General features: G+C 40.4%; 1 protein-coding gene across 5 annotated transcripts in view; it reads right to left on the reverse strand.

The window, feature by feature from the left end:
• Nucleotides 1-18,445, reverse strand: part of SEMA6D (semaphorin 6D) — a 54,156-nt gene that overhangs the window by 4,832 nt on the left and 30,879 nt on the right. The window contains exons 2-18 of one of the 5 annotated variants that reach the window (XM_036844667.1): nucleotides 9,424-9,582; nucleotides 8,913-9,024; nucleotides 8,301-8,361; nucleotides 8,129-8,191; nucleotides 7,919-8,020; nucleotides 7,594-7,684; nucleotides 7,036-7,155; nucleotides 6,259-6,347; nucleotides 5,321-5,538; nucleotides 5,090-5,221; nucleotides 4,618-4,773; nucleotides 4,351-4,524; nucleotides 3,419-3,559; nucleotides 3,245-3,322; nucleotides 2,707-2,768; nucleotides 2,293-2,349; nucleotides 650-805 (exon numbers count right to left, since the gene is read on the reverse strand). In XM_036844667.1, coding sequence (XP_036700562.1) covers nucleotides 650-805; nucleotides 2,293-2,349; nucleotides 2,707-2,768; nucleotides 3,245-3,322; nucleotides 3,419-3,559; nucleotides 4,351-4,524; nucleotides 4,618-4,773; nucleotides 5,090-5,221; nucleotides 5,321-5,538; nucleotides 6,259-6,347; nucleotides 7,036-7,155; nucleotides 7,594-7,684; nucleotides 7,919-8,020; nucleotides 8,129-8,191; nucleotides 8,301-8,361; nucleotides 8,913-9,024; nucleotides 9,424-9,582 — 1,971 coding nt within the window. Of the gene's footprint in view, nucleotides 1-637; nucleotides 806-2,292; nucleotides 2,350-2,706; nucleotides 2,769-3,244; nucleotides 3,323-3,418; nucleotides 3,560-4,350; nucleotides 4,525-4,617; nucleotides 4,774-5,089; nucleotides 5,222-5,320; nucleotides 5,539-6,258; nucleotides 6,348-7,035; nucleotides 7,156-7,593; nucleotides 7,685-7,918; nucleotides 8,021-8,128; nucleotides 8,192-8,300; nucleotides 8,362-8,912; nucleotides 9,025-9,423; nucleotides 9,583-18,445 lie in introns of all 5 variants that reach the window. The other 4 variants (XM_036844666.1, XM_036844668.1, XM_036844669.1 and 1 more) reach the window with 4 other exon arrangements.

Raw genomic sequence — 18,445 nt, forward strand, 5'->3', positions numbered from 1 at the left:
ATGACAATGCACTGCTATAAAAACTGATTGGAAACCTGATACCACAGTTTAGTAAGCACTAAAGAATAGATTTTTTCCCACAGTGATCTGTCTAACAAGGTAACTCAGCAGACAGCTCTTTGATAAATGCTTCTATTATGGGCTGAAAATGATAGTTACGGACAAGCACTCTGTTAGGTTTTAGTGCTTGTGGCATTCAAACAACTTCGTGCCTCCCTTACTTTTCAGATTGCATTGTAAATTGCAGCTAAACAAAAGTCTGGGAAAGGCTCCTCAACAAAACATCCGATATCAGGATATTTGCAGTTAATGAGTTTTGTTTTTGGATATCGCTGGGGTGACCCCCGGAGTTCTCTGAAACCCAGCAGAGTGTAGCTTCTTCAGACAGAAGCCAACACGGATTAGACTGTCTGAGTGGCTGTTTCACCAACTCCTTCTTCAACAGCTTTCCGCCTCTTTCATCTGCTAAGGAATGCACGCTCCACGTAACCACAGAAAACCGGTGTGACCGTGGCCAGTGGCGGCGATGGTTAACAACAGAGGCAGCTCCGTCCGGCTTCACCTCCACACGTTCCTCAGAGACATTAGGAATCAGGTTTCCACTCAGTGAGAGATGAGTTCCCTGGTGAGGCCTTACCCTTTGGGATACCTGATAAAGGATCAGTAAAATCAGAAGTGTTTGGGTCATCTTGAACTACAAATTTCCGGGAGCTGGTCAGTTTAGGTCTCCAGGTATCAATCACTTTAGGTGTAATTTCTGGGATACTTGCCATTGTGGTAACAGAAGATGAAGATACCTCCATGTCTGTGGTGGCAAACAGATTTTTATTAACATGGGTAGTGACAGCGGATTGCTTCTGACTGGTCTGCTGTACTTTCAAGTAAAGTTTAAGCAAATTTTATGAGAAAGCCTGTTCTAGGATTTCATAAAAACACATCCAAGGACATTATACCAAATCCTTTTCTGGCAAGGGAAAAATATAAGCTACAAATGAACAATAAAGACATATTAAGCAGATTTCGAACTTGAAGACACTGAAAATACTCCTCTATGAAGCCTCTGCGGTGATTAATGACACTCATGGAGAAGGTACAATGGATCCCAAAGACTAATTGCTAGTTTCTCATCCTTTTGTGAGACAACATCACTTCTTTTTGTGTCTATTTTTTTGAAGCATTTTCATAGATGGTTGGAAACTGTACTGCCTTCACCGGGGAACCTACAGTGTAACGTCATCAGAAAACACCTGATTAGGTCTGCATAAACACTTGACTTTAGACCTGACAAAGAGGCTGTCCTGCTTTACCACAGACGTCTCGTCTATCTGTAGATGACTGACTGCACTGAGGGCTCACCATCCATGCTAAAGCACTGAAGCAGGGATGAACCTTGTCCGTGCCTTCCAAAATGCCCGGGGAGTTTCTTCCAAAGACTTAGCAGCAACTCATGCAAAAGAAATGGCATTTACAAGCTGAATAAGGATGTTCTGATAGACAAGATCTTCCATCCTTTTCTCCCCTCTGAGGAATGAAACTGCTGGTAAGTTTTAGAACCAGCAATAGGATCGGGAGTAACTTAACCTCTTAGCGTGTCTATTACTGATTTCTGCCAAGTAGATTTTCCCTCAAAATGTAAGCATATGATCTTAGGTTAAACCCCTGGAGACCCCAAGCCAGACTGGTGCAACGGTCACACATGAAGACTCCAAAACGGATGCAGACAAGAAGGGCACAGGGAGCCCAGTGAACATCTTAATACATCAGAAACCAGCTTCATTCGATGGGAACCTTTTTCACACCACTGAGACCACAACATTCACAGGTTTCTGGGATTACCGCAAACCATTCAAAAAAGATCTCTCAAATTTATAAATACACATTTTGGGGAAATGTGTATTTGTTTAGTAGGTCTTAGGAAAGGTGAGGAGAGAAGGGGTAAATAATGAAATTCTGCCATCCATTAAATACAGATGGCCAGAGGGAACATTCACAATGCACAGGGGTGAGAGAGAAGAAAGCTTGGGTGGACGGGCGTGCAGCTGGAATGCAGCCTATGTTAATCCATTGGATTTTTCTTAAAGGATGTGCCTTGGTCAATGATGGGCTGTAAACATGCTACACAGGGTGAGGTGCTGAATAAGAAAAAGTCTTTCGGACCATCAGGGGGGTTATGAGTCAAAGCACAAAAATGAAGGGCTGCCAAACTGTGCAAAAGGAGGGGAGAAGGGGCTGAAAATGCTGAACTGAAGGAAAGAAAAGGTTGTTAATTCAAAAAAATGAAAAAAAACTAACCAGATGTTGGACCGCCAAATATTTTGTAATCTGGTGTAGTTGAAGTAGGCAAAATTTCTAAAAGAATTAAAGGAACAAGTAATCAGTAAAAAGTAACCAAAAGAAAGCAAAAATTTACGAATTCCAATTAACTCAAAAAGTCAAAAGAAAGGACTATAAATTAAAAGATTAACCTACCGCTTAGACTACCTTTCTCTAGATTTCCTACAAGATTGTAAATGGTGAAGGAAAAAATAAGTAAGATTCTTCTCTAATGTATCCCCATGACCAAATAGCTCAGCTTTTGTGAAGTTTAAGTTAAATGCTAGGTGGCATGTGTCCTGAGTCATTATAAAAGGCTGATTGTAAAATAATGTTCACGTGCAAATGTGGTCAAAAAGAAGCACCAGGAGGGAAAGGAAGATTCGGTCTTACCATGGCAGTCCCCTAGATGGGCTGTGTTGCCATATTCCGTGTCCTGTTCAAATCCTCCAGCGCTGTGGTTATGGAAAGCAAAGAAGTCTTCAGTTAACAGCCTTCATAGGAACACAAGTGACAACCAGAGCAGAACCAAGAACACAGACGGATTAGTAAGAATGAGCAGACAGAAAAAAAAAGGACATTTCAACATAGCTTGCTAAAATGAGTATTTCTATTAAACATTTGGTAACTAGAATGTTTAAGAGAGCAGAAGAGAATTGGTTCTTTCTCTCCATCCATTTCCCGTAGGTATTTCACTGTCTACAATCTCCTTTCCCTCTCACAGCTCCAGATTTTCTTTTTTTTCCTTCTCCCATACAAAACAAACAAACAAAAAACACAAACAGAAAAAAGGAAAGAAAGAAAGAAAAGTAAAGCAAAAAAGAAAAGTAGTGTTATTGGAAGTTTTCTAAAATTTCTAGCTTTAGAGTCCCTGGAGAAGATAGAAGCACATCTGGAGAAGATCTCAGCTAATGTGACAAAGTATACTTACAGCATCCCTGGGGTCACTTGACCACAGGCCCCTGGGCTTAACCAGCCACAGTACGGGTCTCGAGATGCAATACAAGACCTGTATAAAACCAAACAGAACGTAACTTGAATTTTCTCATCATCAAAGGTAATGATGCTGTTAAGACCCGGGATAAGGAAAGAAACATCAGCCTACTTTTTACATGATCCATACCGCTCACAGCGACTGAGGGGGATGCGGATAACACAGCTAGAGAACGCCACGTATAAAGCATGATGATCTTTATCCAGCTGGAGTGAGATGACCTTTCTGTCCTCCTCATTCTCCGCATTGCACCTATATTGTGGGAGACATTTTGAACATATACGTTTAGTAAGTCAAAAGCTACAGGAACTATACGAGGCAAGTGACGTTTGGTTTTTGCAATTACTGAGAGCTGGGGAGGCGTTGAGGAATACTCTCAGTAGCAAACCAGGCACGCACGTAGTTTAGGAAGTAATAATTATGTGATTCATCTTCTACTGCTCTGCATGGCTGGTTTAATTTCAGGCTGGACAAAGGGTTTTTTAAAGATTGGCTTCCCGTTCTGATGATCGAAGGGAATTGCATTTGTGAAGAGCATGTTAGACTATAGGGAAGAAAAAGGATAACGTTTTAATGCATTTAAATCTTCCTGTGCTAGATATTTCTGGAGCTCTCCTTAGTCTTCTTTGCTCCATTTCTCTCATCTATTTCTTGATTGTTTTAATGGTCCACGTAATTTTTTATATCAGTGGTTAGAAGAATTATGGTGTACTGTGTGTGTGTGTGTGTTTGCAATCAACCGTCTGCTCCATGTAGCATCCTGAAATACATCTGCAAGGTAGGAGGGTGGTGGTAAAATATTCTCATTTTCCACAGGTGACAAACAAGGGCTGAATTATTTTTAAACTCATCACCGTCCACCCTCCAAGCCCTAGTGGACTCAGGAAAACAACAGACCCGGGTTTTATTTCAGTGAGGAAAAAAACAAAACAAAACAAAACACTAATATGCCAAACCACTGCTAATTTAGAGGGCTGAAAGGAAATGACTAGATGAAACACACACTGGAAGTACTAAAGAGTGTTCTCCTAAAATATACCTACTTTGCATGGTTGTACGCTTCGATCTCTTCCAGTAACACGCTGTCATTCAAAGAGAAAGGACTGGTCTTTGCCAAAACTTTAAGTACCATGCCAGCTTCCGAGCCAACAAAGATGACTGTGTAGTTCTGGTGGGGTCCAGCAGAATGGTCAACGGCAATGGCCGTCAGTCTGTACCTGCCAGAGGAGGGGGAGCCAGGTCAGGGGGGGCGGGCAACAGGAAGGGAAGCCACTGGATGGGAGAGGGCCCGTGTTTCTGCACAGTCTTACCTGATCCGAGTCTTCGTGAACCAGGGCTCGTCGGCAATGGGTGGGACGGCAGAGTCCATCAGGGGGTGGGATTTAATGAACGACAGGGTTTCATCCGGGAAATCGATGGAGGTTTTATAAGCTTCGGCAAGCCCATGCTTTGCACAACAGCCAGGCCTGAAAGGAAAATAGTGTGTTTTGTCCCCCCATCACAATTTGTATCTAGGGATTAGGTGTCCATTCTGGAAGAAGAGGTCGAGAGAGAAAGGAGAGTAAGCCAACCCAGAGGAGCGATGCTATTTCCCTGAACTCTGCGGGCTCTCCATATTCAGGCTCTCAGAGTCATATTCACTGACTTTCTGTCTGTAGCGCTGCGCAGGGACCCTTCCTGGAGTGGGAGGTTGGCCCAGCTGCTCTCTGAGGATGGATGCTTCCCGTGACCAGAGGGTTTTGTCAAAGACAAAAATCCTCTCCGTTTTTTTTTTTTTCTTACCTTGGCTTCGGTACTTTGTCTTCAGGGACTGCTGTCCAAACGGAATCTGGAGTTTTCTGTTCTTTAAACCGTCCTCTGAATACTTTTTCAATGTCATCCATGCTAAATGCACAGACTGCAGACCCAGGAATGCTGAAAAAGAGGAACAGTATCAGGCGACAACGGGCCTGTTCGCGGCTCCCACAAGCGGGATACGGAAGGCCTTTTGAAGTGCCAGGGATCTGTTCTCACCTGTTGAGCTGTGTGGTAAACACCCCGACCACAGTGGGGATGCCATTGATTTGTATTATGTCTGTGACAGACTGCAGAACATCAAAGTAGAAAAATGAATCTCCGGGGACAGAACAGTTAAGCCGAGCCTTCAGAAATGAAGTCCAGTGTTTCTCCAGGACCCGCTGGGAGCCACCCATGTCGTTTTTACATATGCGGGCCACACGGGAATATACAGCCTGCCCACGGGACAAAAGCAAAGCAACGGGGTTATGAGCATGGAGGAAGAAGAGGAACAAAAAGCTGCCAGATAAGGGAGGGATGAAACATGCTAAAGATACATGTGGTTCAAAAGACTCCGGCAGCCTTCTCTCTAGGGATCTGTAGAGTAAGAATGTAAACTAGATTTATCTGTGAGCAAAAAGGGCCATTTTCCTGCTCTGCCAAACAAGCTCCGTAAGAAGTGAGCTATCGAACGGCCTGGCTGAATGGAAACCATTCCCGTACTTTGTCCCCCACTTAGCTTCCCATATTGTTAACAAAATGCACAATCCTTAAACCTGGCATAGAAGGGGCCGCAATATTTTAGAATCATATGGGCTTGTACTGAAGTATTCAACATTGAACAGAGGCCCTTACTTTCCATCCTGCCTTTTGGTGCCGAGAAAGAATAGCTATCAATAGATTTCTAAAGAGTTAAAGAAGCATCCACAGCTCAAGGGAGCCTGCAGAACATTCTCTGTAGTAACAGAAAAAAAAAAATGAACTCTTCTCAAGGCCCAAGGCTGCTGTTCCTACTCTGGCCATTGTGCAGGTATTTCACAGCAATTATTCTCAGGGTAAGCAACTCACCTCTCTGCACTTGGCCCTAAATGCTTTGAGTGCTGGAAAATATGCAAAGACTTTACCAAAGTGGGCTCAATTCCATGCAGTGGACATGTGCACCATCATATACTTGCCTTGCCTAAATTATTATGTTCTACAGCAATTTCTCGAAAGAAGAAATAAACATAGTTTCCATATTCTATGGCATGAAGAAAGTGTGGCTCTGAAAGAGAAATTGAAAACAAACTGGTTCCTAAAGGATAATTCAATTAGTATCAGACCCTGACCGCCAGGCATGACTGACAGATGTCACATTGCTACATTCAAGCCAAGGAGAACTCTGATATGCCAGCAAGTCTGTGGAGTCCCAGCCTGGGTGTGTTGAAGCTTCAGGGAACCCAGAGTCTTTAATGTTAGCTAATGGCCTAGAAAAAGCCTACAGGGAAATGAACTACAACAAAGGTCTTTGTTTCAACAGATTTATTCATTAACCTGTAGTTAACTAGGGAAGGAAACTTCTTACGTTGAAAATAAAAAAAATCTTGATTTCTAGACTCCAAAGGTCAAAATAACTCTGCAGATACGAACTAACGATTCCCAGGGTTAACTTTCCAGGGTAGGTAGATGGAAGTGGGCAAGGATTATTACATGCATTTAGAGTTAGGCAAATGGCACACAGAATTGAGATCTTTTTTTTGAGGTCACCTAGGATAAACATCTACTTTCCTGACATGGCTACCGGTCTCCTCATCCCCCATTAATGCTCCCGTTCACAACCAAGGCAGCCTATACTTGGCTCTAAATAAACAATATAAAGTCATGCACTGAATTTCCTGATGCCCAGGTCTCCTGTTCCCACTCGGCCATGCTACTTCCCTTGGTGATCTCACAAAGCTGTTCTTCAAAGATACCTTTGATCCACTTGGAATCATATTTTATAGTACGAAGAGCCGATCCATCGCCCATGCTTCGATAAATAACAGCATCACTGGCCAAGAAGTCAGCCACTGTGGCAGAATACAGCTTCCCATCTGAAACCAAAGTTATAATTTAGATAAAATAGCCATAATTATCCTAAGTGTGTTACCTTATATAGTGTATAATATCCTTTGGAGTGATTTCACCTCCATTATTGCTACATATACAAATAAATCTAAACCCGATGCTCATAATCAACCTGTGACAGGTTGACCCACGGTATTATCTAAGTTTACAGATGAGGGATTGAAGCATCAAAAAGTTAAGCAACTTATTCAGGGTCACTGGCCCAGTTAACAGTCAAGTGTCAGAATACTTATAATATGCTCACTTTTAATTCCTCTTTTTTGAAAACTTGTTCATAGCTTTTAGTCTTTGAAACACCTGTGTCAAGGTAGCTATCCTAGTTATGAGCTTTTTTCTTCCTTTAAATTCCTTTTGCACCTTCAATGTCATTAATCATTTATATTCATTACACTAAAGAATCTTACCAGCGAAAAGGGCAACATTGGTTTGTCTGGCATCAAATGGGCACCTTGCCAAGCCACTAATTTCTTCCCCATCATACTCTAAGGTATTCAACTACAAAAGAAAAATAAATAGCTAGTGTCATATCTGTTCAATGTACAAGTTTGAAGGCAATACTGCTTTATTTGCACTGAAAGTCTACGGGAAGAATTCTGTCTTTCTTCCTCCATAGCATTAGAGACAAAACAAATTACTGGGTCTATAGGAGAAAGGATTTGACGCTAACGACATTCCAGTAAAGGAAGAAAAGTTGATTTAAAAAAAGCACATTGTATAAAATATACTTACCCTATAGTATCTACACATGGGATTAAAAGCATTGGTGCCACAAACAAACACCATCTCATCGTTTCTCGGAACAAATACTTTAATAAAGTTGTGGCATTCATCCTAAAGAAAGTAACAATTACATTAACATTAGACATTCCGCATGCTTACACTGTGGGCTCAAGCCCCCACAGAGACTCAATCTAGTAGGCACTTGTTTGTTTCACTTACTTTATGCTTGCCTTTCATAGCACAGTTTTCTCGATCCTGTTGTCTTGACCGCCATGTCAGTTTCTGTATCAATCAAGCAAACCAAAGTTCAATATTTTAAATATTGAGGGGAGAGGGACATTACCCAAGTTCTGAGGGAGTGCAAATAAATTTGCCAACTACACTTGCTCACCTTGTTTGGTATTACTTCTGTTTTGGGGATTTCATTTAAGTTTACTGTATAAACTTGATCCCTGTTGGAAACAAGGCAGTAAGTCATATCATGTAAATACATAAAAATGTTAAGCTGATTCTTATTTTATTTTTACAGATCTGCTTTTATTGTGTTTTGGAGATCATCTGGATTTTCTCTGTCTCCAACAAAGTCAACAAAGAGTGCTTTTTCATTACTGAGATGCTTTTATATATCACTGTGCTTAGGGAGCAAAGAAAGCTTTTCAGGCATGGGTCAAACTGCTACTTGCTATTAGCACAGACATACTTCTAATATTTGCTTGAATAATTCCAAGTTAAAAAAGAATAAAGAAAGATTTTTTTCTCCTGCTGCTTTAGGAATAAAGAATGGTGTATGATTTCTTGATGGCAGTAATAAAATAAGACTGCTAAAGGTTTTTGCTATATTTTGTTCCTGGTACGCAACACTGACTCTTCCAGGTGAATATTCTTGGCTACTTGCAATTTTTGATCACAATCACATATTAGTTTTTCATGAACTAGACACATTAATGCAAGCACCGCAAGAGAAAAGAATTTTAATCTAATAAACCAACGAGAGGAAAATTACCTGCCAGCAATATAAAGTGTGTCTCGAATTTTCAACATCAGCTGAAAGTCCAGCCTATGCTGTGATTCATTGCCTGAAGGGCGTCCTCTGAAAACCGGATATTGCCTTGAATCTGCAAGTAAAAATGGGCTAAACCATCAGTCAGGATTACGGAGCTGAAGAATCGATATACAGCATTGATTAGCTGTATATACTAGTTGTAAAAGGGTTTTAACTAAATTCCTCTCTTAAGGTCTTGAATATGAATGAATAAAGGACAGTGAATGTCAGCAAATGGTCTTTTTCTTTTAACTGAAAACATATAACCTATATATGGGTTGCTTTAGAAAAGCACCTAACTAAACTGTCCCATTTTCTCCAGACACTAGGAAATGATTATGGATAAATTAGTATGTAAAACATTATAAAGACATAAAACTCTGTCTCTCTTTCTAAAATTGAATATGCTTAGAAAATCAAAACCAAAAAAGCTTCCTTCTTAGAAAAGGAGAATGTTCTTTAGATTACTTACAGTGATAGTCAACAGTATTAAGGGGTTCATCGTCTTCAGGAAAGCTGACTGCTCTCAACTGGGAAATCATCAGAAGCAGCATGTAGGCACAAAGCAGGAAGAACCTCATGGTGGGCCAAGATGAAATCAGAGCAGCCCCTCCGCAGAAATCCCACTTAGCTACGGGAAAACAGAAATAGTTTGGAAAGATCTCTGTGCTGTGATGAAACTGTTTTGTCATTTGCAATCAGCTCAATTTTCACCACCAGCTCTCCAATGCCCCCCGCTCCCAACAGAAAGATGGCAATGGTGGAGGAGGTATCTCTGAAAACACAGGCCAAAGATGGAATCATGCCAAGTCTGATTAAAGCATCTGGTGAGCATATTGAAATCTTAGGCCAGTTTGCAAGAGTTTTTGAGGTAACTACATATGTTATCACAGCAAAATCACCAGAACCACAAACAGAAATGCTGGTTCCTGATAAGAAGATGGGCAAAGTTGGGATTAGAATTTTAATTAAACTCCAGTCTGCTTCCCTTCCCCCATCCCTGAAATAAATCCAGTACAGCTCGCCTCTGCCCCCTCCCCCCTAAAATGCCCAAGCTGCCTCGAGAGTATCCAAGGAGCTGATAGTCCTGTTGCCCCTCACAGCCCCTTGAGGCTTGCCAAATTCCCAGCATTATTTAAGCCCTACCCCTAAATTCTTAAGTAGAACAGTTCCCTAAGCTTAGAAAGAACAACATGAAAGTAATGACTTGAATGACCTTGAATCAGGGTGAAAGAGAATTAAAAGAAATGAAATGATTTCATGATCAATCAATCAAGCAGAGAGGGGCCGGGATGAAACAGCACAGCTGACACCAGATAACTGGGGAATCCTATATTTTTACATAAAACCATTTGGACACAAACCAATACCCTAAGTATGCCTGTCCTCTTAGCTTTATTAAGCTTTAGAGCCATACAGGGCCTTAGGGACCTTCTAGTTCAACCCCCTCATTTTTCAGATAAGAAGACTAAGACCTGGAAAAATTAAGGGACTTGCTGAATTTCATGGAGCTATTTAGGGCAAGATCAGGGTCCAGACTCACATCACCTGAGTCCCCACCCAGGCCTTTTTCATCAAATTAGATAATGAAATTAAATGGCTGGGGGTTTTTTTCTTAGAAAATATAGCACTCCAAAAAAATCTTTGGGGTGGGTAATGAATACACTCATTATCTTTACTGAAGGGATGTTTCATAGGTGTAGGCATATGTTAAATTTTAACAAGTTGCACAATTACATATGTTCAGTATATTGTATGTCAGTATCTCAACAAAGCTTATAGCGTTAATTGTACAATATTAGCTGCAAAAATCTTTAAATGTTATTAATTTATTAGAAAAATAAATTAAGGCCCTACTGGGCCAATGGGTATTTTTGTGAAACTGTAAAACCTCTGCTTCGCAACAATATCACTCCTTCTTCAACAGAAACTGTCACTTATAGCTACTATACTGAACAGTAAAACATTTAGCTTTAGCCTCGATCTCCTATATCTACGAACTTTAGGTGTGATCATGAGAATCACTTCAGATTCTGGGGGAGTACAACCACTTAACTAAGTACTTACCCTGCCTTTTTCATCTTCTTAATGTCAAACACACAGATGCACACACATGCATTCTATACAACACTCTCAGTATTTGTCTTTCTAACTAGAGTAGAAGCCAAGTATGTATATGTGCAATTTAGAATCCTAGTTTTTCAAAAAGAGAGAAAAATATTGCAATACGATTTTTCTCAATGGACAACTAAATCCAGCGGTAAGTTAACACACTTGAAATACTATATCGCTTGTATGTGGAATCTAAAAAAATGGTACAAATGAACCTATTTACAAAACAGAAATAGAGTCACAGATGTAGAAAACAAACTTACGGTTACCAAGGGGGAAGGGGGACTAAATTGGGAGATTGGGATTGACATATACACACTACTACATATAAAATAGATAACTAATAAGAACCTACTCTATAGGACAGGGAACTCTACTCAGTACTCTAATGACTTATATGGGAAAAGAATCTAAAAAAGAGTGGCTATATGTTTATGTATATGTATAACTGATTCACCTTGCTGTACAGCAGAAACTAACACAACATTGTAAAGCAACTATACTCCAATAAAAATTAATTAAAAAAAAAATAAAATAAAAAATAAACAATAAAATAAAAATGCCCTGCAAAAAAGCCTGGAGGACCGGGCCCTGCGGTAGTATCATTCTATACTCTAGTTGAAAGAGTGTGGACTTTGGTGGCAATGGGACCGGGGCTTGAATGGAACTCCACCACTTACCAGCTAATCGACCTGGGAAAGGTTCTTCGATCTCTCTTAGCATTAATTTCTAAAAGAACTAAAAGCTTGGCACCTACAGCTTCTGAGCAAAGTTAATCTTCCTTGCCCACTTCCTACAGCACACCATGTATATGACCAAGTTGACCTTAAGAATATGAGCAAAGTCTGGGAAAAAGATATCCTAAAATATTAAAGCTATTTGGCCAGTTTTTTTCCCACAAGTGGATAGTTAGTTTAAAATACGAAACGACTGTTTTTAGAATAAAATTTACAACTTGAGCCTATTTATCAAACCTAGAAAAAAAGTAAAAATCAATCACCAACAATCCTACCATCTCAACCCAACAACCGTAATGATTTCGTTCTAATCTTCTTGCCACACACACATATTTTCAATCATGACAAAATGACCTCTTTCAATCTACCATTTTTCCTGAAGCAGCATCTTCCTGTCTCGCTTTGCCATTTATAAAGACCCTAAAGAAGATGTGGTATATATACATATACCACATATATATGTATACAATGGAATATTACTCAGCCATAAAAAAGAATGAAATAATGCCATTTGCAGCAACATGGATGGACCTAGAGATTATCTCATACCAAGTGAAGTAAGTCAGACAGAGAAAAACAAATATCATATGATATTGCTTATATGTGAAATCTATAAAAAGAAAGATACAAATGAACTTATTTACAAAACAGAAATAGACCCACAGACATAGAAAACAAACTTATGGTTACCAAAGGGGAAAGGGGGGGGATAAATTAGGAGTTTGGGGTTAACATATACACACTACTATATATAAATAAACAACAAGGACCTACTATATAGCAGAGGGAAGTATACTCATTATTTTGTAATAATCTATAAAGGAAAAGAATCTGAAAAGGAATATATATATATGTATAAGTGAATCACTTTGCTGTTCATCCGAAACTAACACAATATTTGTAAATCAACTATACTTCAATAATAATAATAAAAAGGACCCTAGACATTGAAGCAGTGTAAAAATATGAAATGTTGCCCTAGGAATTAAATTCTGCTATTACATCAATCCCAAGCTGGATGTTTCTGCTGGGTATCAGAGGAAAAAATCAGAAACACCAATGAATCCTAAAGAAACACAGAAATATCTGCATGAACCCAAGAAGGTAGTTCTGTGAACCTTTCTCCACTAGGACAGGTAACTGAATGGTTCACATTCTGTGGGCGGAGCTTCCATGCCCCAGACAGCAAGGCAGGGAGGGACCCTCGCCGGGAAGGGAGTCGTTCACAGCTGTGATTCCAGCATTGAGACTGACGGTGGAATCACTGCTGACTCACTGGCAAGCACCAAGCTGCTGGCTGAGCCATCAATTCCTGTAACTCATTCATCTGACACAGCAGAAAGCAATTTCTCCCTATACCCCACCCCTCACCAATCTCATCCTCCAAAAATAAAACCCCACCACTAATTACTTCCTGTCCCTGCATAAAGCTTTATTTAAAAAATTACTTTCAGATTTCCCACAGAACTTATAAATGGAAGCATTTAATGTAAAAACATATATCAAAGCAAAGCTGAGTAGGGGAGGTAACAATCTGGAAATACCCAAGAAAAATGTACCAGGAAGGAGATTTATTTGCATGTAAACCCCTCAGACTACTTTGTTCTCACCTTATTTAAGGCAGTATCCCAGGATTCCAGGGCTCAGTGAAATCATCAAACCAGTTATGTGGAATGAAGGCAACACAAGAGGCAGGACAAAATGTTGGAAAAGAACCTAGACCTTGAGGTTAGAAAGATCTGAGTACAAACTTGCTTGTGCCATTTACTTCCTGGCTCTGGAACCTTGTTTAAGGTGAATTAACCCTTTAAACCTCAGTTTCCTCATGTGTAAAATAGGAATAATTACCTTTACTACCTCATAGGTTCTTCTGGGGATTAAATGAGATAATCTATACAGAACGTCTAACACAGAACCTGGCCTATAATAAATCTCTAGTAAATCTTATTGAATATTATCATGAGTATTATTGTTCGATCTTATTGTGCAAAAGGGCCAAAAAAAAAAAGAGATATGTTTACTCTTTCATTTTGTACAGCTATTTATGTACAACTGTTTATGTACATCATCATAACAATAATAGAAGTATTCTTAGAGCATAAGGTACAGCTTCATAGACATACATGCCTCCAAGAAGGAGGAGGGAACCACCTTCCTCACGTGTAAGCTTATAGTAAAGAACATACCTATATGAGGTTATTCCTTTCAGTGAGAGAGCAGGGAATCTGAGTAAGTATATTTTGGATTTTTTTTTTTGTATGGGCTTCTCCCTTACATTCTTGATTTTAAACCTAAATATAATGAGGATAGCTCTTAAAAGGAGTTCAGAGCTGCCAAGATAGCCAGGGCTTGAGTGACAGAGACTATAATTTTTTACACAAAATGCTCAACATTCAAGCAGCAATTACTAGACATTCCAAGAACTAAGATTAAGAGAGAAAAAAGACAATAGAAAATAGGACCACAGGTAACCCAGGTATTAGAATTCTCAGATATAGTTTAAAAAAGTAACTATGTTTATTTTGTCCAAGAAAAAAAGATGACAAGATGGAGAATTTCACCAGATACCTAGAATCTATTAAAAAAGAATTAAATATAAATTCTACATCTAAAAAGCACAGAACTAAAGCTTCTTAAAAGATGTGTTTAGCAACAGATTTCTTATAGCTGAAGAAAAGATTAGTGAACTGAAAGATAGGTTAATAGAAAATACCACACAGAAACATGGACAGCAAAAGGTTGAAAAAAACAGACCAGAGAGTAAGAGACACACAGGATCTTGTGAAAAGATGTCACATATGGGAGTCCCTGAGAGTGAGGAGAGAGAAAAATGGACAGAAGCAATAACTGACAAGATAATGGCTGCAAAACTGATGAAAGACCATAAGGCACTCATTAAAGGAGCTCTAAGAACTTCTAAATACAAAGAAAAAACACACTTAAATATATCATAGTCAAGATGCTAAAAATAAAAATTTTTTAAATGTTAAAAGCTAAGATAGTTTACCTTCAAAGAAGCAGGAATACTGACGGATGACTTATCAATAGAAATGATGGAATTCAGTAGACCACAGAATGACATTTTTAAAGTGCTTAAAGAAATTACATTTCAAGCCTAGAAGTCTATAATCAGTGAAAATATTCTTCAAAAATGAAGCAAGATAAGATGTTTAAGATAAGCAAAAACTGAGAGATTTATTGTTAGCAGGCTCAAACTAAAAGAAATACTGAAAGGAAGTTCTTTAAGCAAGAGAATTTATACGGTTGGTTAATACAAGTTCTTTTTATGATTACAGAATAGTGGCCAAATTTGAAATTACTGAATCCCAGATAGAGCAATTGATCTATAGTCTGTCTCTCTCTTTTTTTTTTAAAGGGACCGTTATTTATTTATTTATTTATTTTGGCTGTGTTGGGTCTTTGTTTCTGTGCGAGGGCTTTCTCTAGTTGTGGCAAGCGGGGGCCACTCTTCATCGCGGTACGCAGGCCTCTCACTGTCGCGGCCTCTCTTGTTGCAGAGCACAGTCTCCAGACGTGCAGGCTCAGTAATTGCGGCTCATGGGTCCAGTTGCTCCGCGGCATGTGGGATCCTCCCAGACCAGGGCTCGAGCCCGTGTGCCCTGCATTGGCAGGCAGATTCTCAACCACTGCGCCACCAGGGAAGCCCCTATAGTCTGTCTCTCTTAAAGCTATATTAGTTCAAAGGAAATGAGAATTCAGAAATGCAGTAGGCCTACTTAATTTTCTCCCCAGTCCAAAGAACCCAGAAAGAACCATGCTGATTTTAAATCCCTGGCTCTCTTCTGGAAATGCTACTTCTCAAAGAGGAGCAGTTTAGACTCTCACACTCCCCCTACACCTTAGGGTCTGACAGCAGAGTTGCTTCTGCCCAGTTTCCCAGTATTTCTTCTAGACTTTGGGCCTCCATCATTTTACAATAAAATCCTGTGCTTACTTGAGGTTCTGCCCCTCCTCCTTTCTTTTAGCTGATAACTTCCCAGTCACTTTCTCTAAGAAAAACATTTCAAAGACTTTAGCAGTCCTGGTCCATGGTTCCACTCTTGGACTTATCAGCTATAGCTTCTTCACCTCAAAAATCATGAAGTCAAGCACTGCATGCTTTGATCCCAAACTTCTGTCCCTCCAGCTTGTTTGAGTGCTTTCACCAGACTACTCTTCCTTCTCGTCAGGGCCTTCAGTCTACTAACTGCTCTCCTTTCTTCTCCTAACTTCTAATCCATTATTCATCCCCGGTCTTGTCATACCACTTTATCCATCTTATATGTGATATTCGGTAGTCAACCACTTCAATAATACTTTTGCCTGTACTCTAGACTCCCTCATCCTTTGTTTCTGTGTCAGACTTTCTTGCAAAGTTTCTACCTAGGATGAACCCAGCCTTCTGCACCTGCCCCAGAGCAGCTGAGCTGCTGTAGGGAAGACAACCACGGTCTGCGGCAATTTGGTATGTACTGATGTCACAGAATTCTGGACCACCAACTACAACTCACACTATAAAACTGTGGGGATCCTATGTTTCTCTACTAGATTTGCCCACACCCCAAATCAGTAAGTTTAAACTTTCCCCATTCTCCTCAAGGCCCTCATCTCTTCTCCCTCCTCATAGCTACTTCACATAGAAAATAAAGCCATAAGTTAGGAACTTCCTCAGTCCTTCCCCCTTCCCATTACCAAAAACATCAACCTATATGCTTCGTCATGAAGCTTTTCCTCCCTCTCTCCTGTTTTAAGAGGATTTCACTCCCCAACTCCCCTCCATGTGTTTTAAACCCAACCCCTTCAGTTTTTCCTGGAACAGAAAAAAACATGGATTATATTCTTCTCTTCCGGCATGTTCTATAAATTTTTATTGCTTAAATATTATCCATCAGATCTTAAATTTGCCCACACCCCTCTCATCTCAAAAACAAAAAAGGTGAAAAAGCTCCTGTCACCCCAGATCCTTCTCTAGTCACCGCCTATCTCTTTTTTCCCATTCGCAGACCCTGACAAAAAGTTTTTCATTCTCACTGTTGTCATCTCCTCACCTCCCACTCAGTCTTCTACTTCCTCTGTTCTAGCTCCTCTCTCAATAACGTCTTTTAGTAAAAACACTGATGACCTCCCGGTAGCTCAATGCAATGGATACTTTCCAGTCCCATCTCATGTAATCCCTCAGTAGCTTTAGACGCAGTTGACTGTCCACAGCTTTTTAAAGCACTGTGGTTCCTTGCCTTCCCTTTTACCACATTCTTCTGACCTTTTCCCTACTTTTCTGTCTGCCCCTTGTTTGTCTCCCATTCATTCTGTAGATGAAACAAGAATGAGCTTTTCAGAATATAAACCCCATCACAGAATCTCATAATCCTCCAGGAACTCCCTATTACTCTTAGAAGAAAGTCTGGATCTTTGCAATGAGGCTTTAAGGCAGTTCCTGTTCTGAGTCCTGCCTCCCTCTCCAGCCTTATCTTGAGTCTCTCTCCCTCTTTACTCATGCTTCTACCACCCTGGCTATGGTTCTGGTCCTGGAATGTGTCCTATGCTATCTACTTCCACCAAGCCTTTGCTCCTCCTTTCCCTCTGGATGGCCCTTCTTGCCTCCCATCCTTGGCCTAGTTAAGTCCTCCTAGTTTTTCAGAGCCCGAAGAGTCGTCAGTCCCTTGGGACAAGCAGGTCTCACAGTTGTCAATACTTGATACAACTGTGAACAAACTGTAAATGAAGGAAGAAACAAAAGAACTAGTCATGTGTCCTGAAAACTACCAGCTCTGCTAAATCTCTCAGGGCAAGATTAGCATTTTGGATTCCTGTCTGATTTAGATTTATTTAATACTGTTAAACAAAATAACAACAATAATAACAGAGAGCAGCAGACCCAGGGAGGATGGTCACCCTAGGTGCTCCCAAATAGCATTCATTCTTTTATTTGAGTGTGCTGTGAACCACAGGAGAGGAGCGGGGTGGGCCTGGAGCTGCAGCAAAGGGCACCATTCACGCCACAGTCTATGAAATTCCAGGGGGCACGGTCCACATTGCAGTCCATGAGAAGGACAGCCCATGGAGTTACAGGAGTTATAGGTCTATGGCCTGACAGCCCCACATGACAAAACGGAAAAGGAGCAATGGGTTTAAGTAGATTGAAAAAGAGCAAAGAGAAGGAAGTTAATTGCTATTCCTTGGAACCTACCAACACACGGAGGGTTGTAATTGAAGGTCAACTACAAAAGAGAAGTTTATGTTTATAGAGCATTCACGTTTCTAGATACTAGGCAGTGCGTTCTGTGTAGGGCTATGGATTTCAATCTGTGCTCAACATCAGTATTTAATGAGAATGTTGTGACAACCAGGCTGACAGCATAACCTCTGGAGTATAAGAAGGTGAGAAGAAGAGATGATGATACAGATTCCAGAAGACCTCTTAGCAGAGTTGGGGCAGGGTACTGTGGGCACTTCTCAGCAGCGTGGGTAGCTACTTACATCCAAGTGATTCTTGACTCACGGAGTCTCTTGGGAGAGCATCAGCTCTCTCATTTAAGGAAGCTCTACTGTCACCCCCACTGCCACCATCCCCCCCCTCGGCCCGATCCTCTCCTGCACAAGGGCTTGGGGACCAGGGCACCATGTATGAACAAATATATCCTCCCT

Source organism: Balaenoptera musculus, chromosome 2 (genome assembly GCF_009873245.2).
Source record: "Balaenoptera musculus isolate JJ_BM4_2016_0621 chromosome 2, mBalMus1.pri.v3, whole genome shotgun sequence".
NCBI lineage: Eukaryota > Metazoa > Chordata > Mammalia > Artiodactyla > Balaenopteridae > Balaenoptera > Balaenoptera musculus.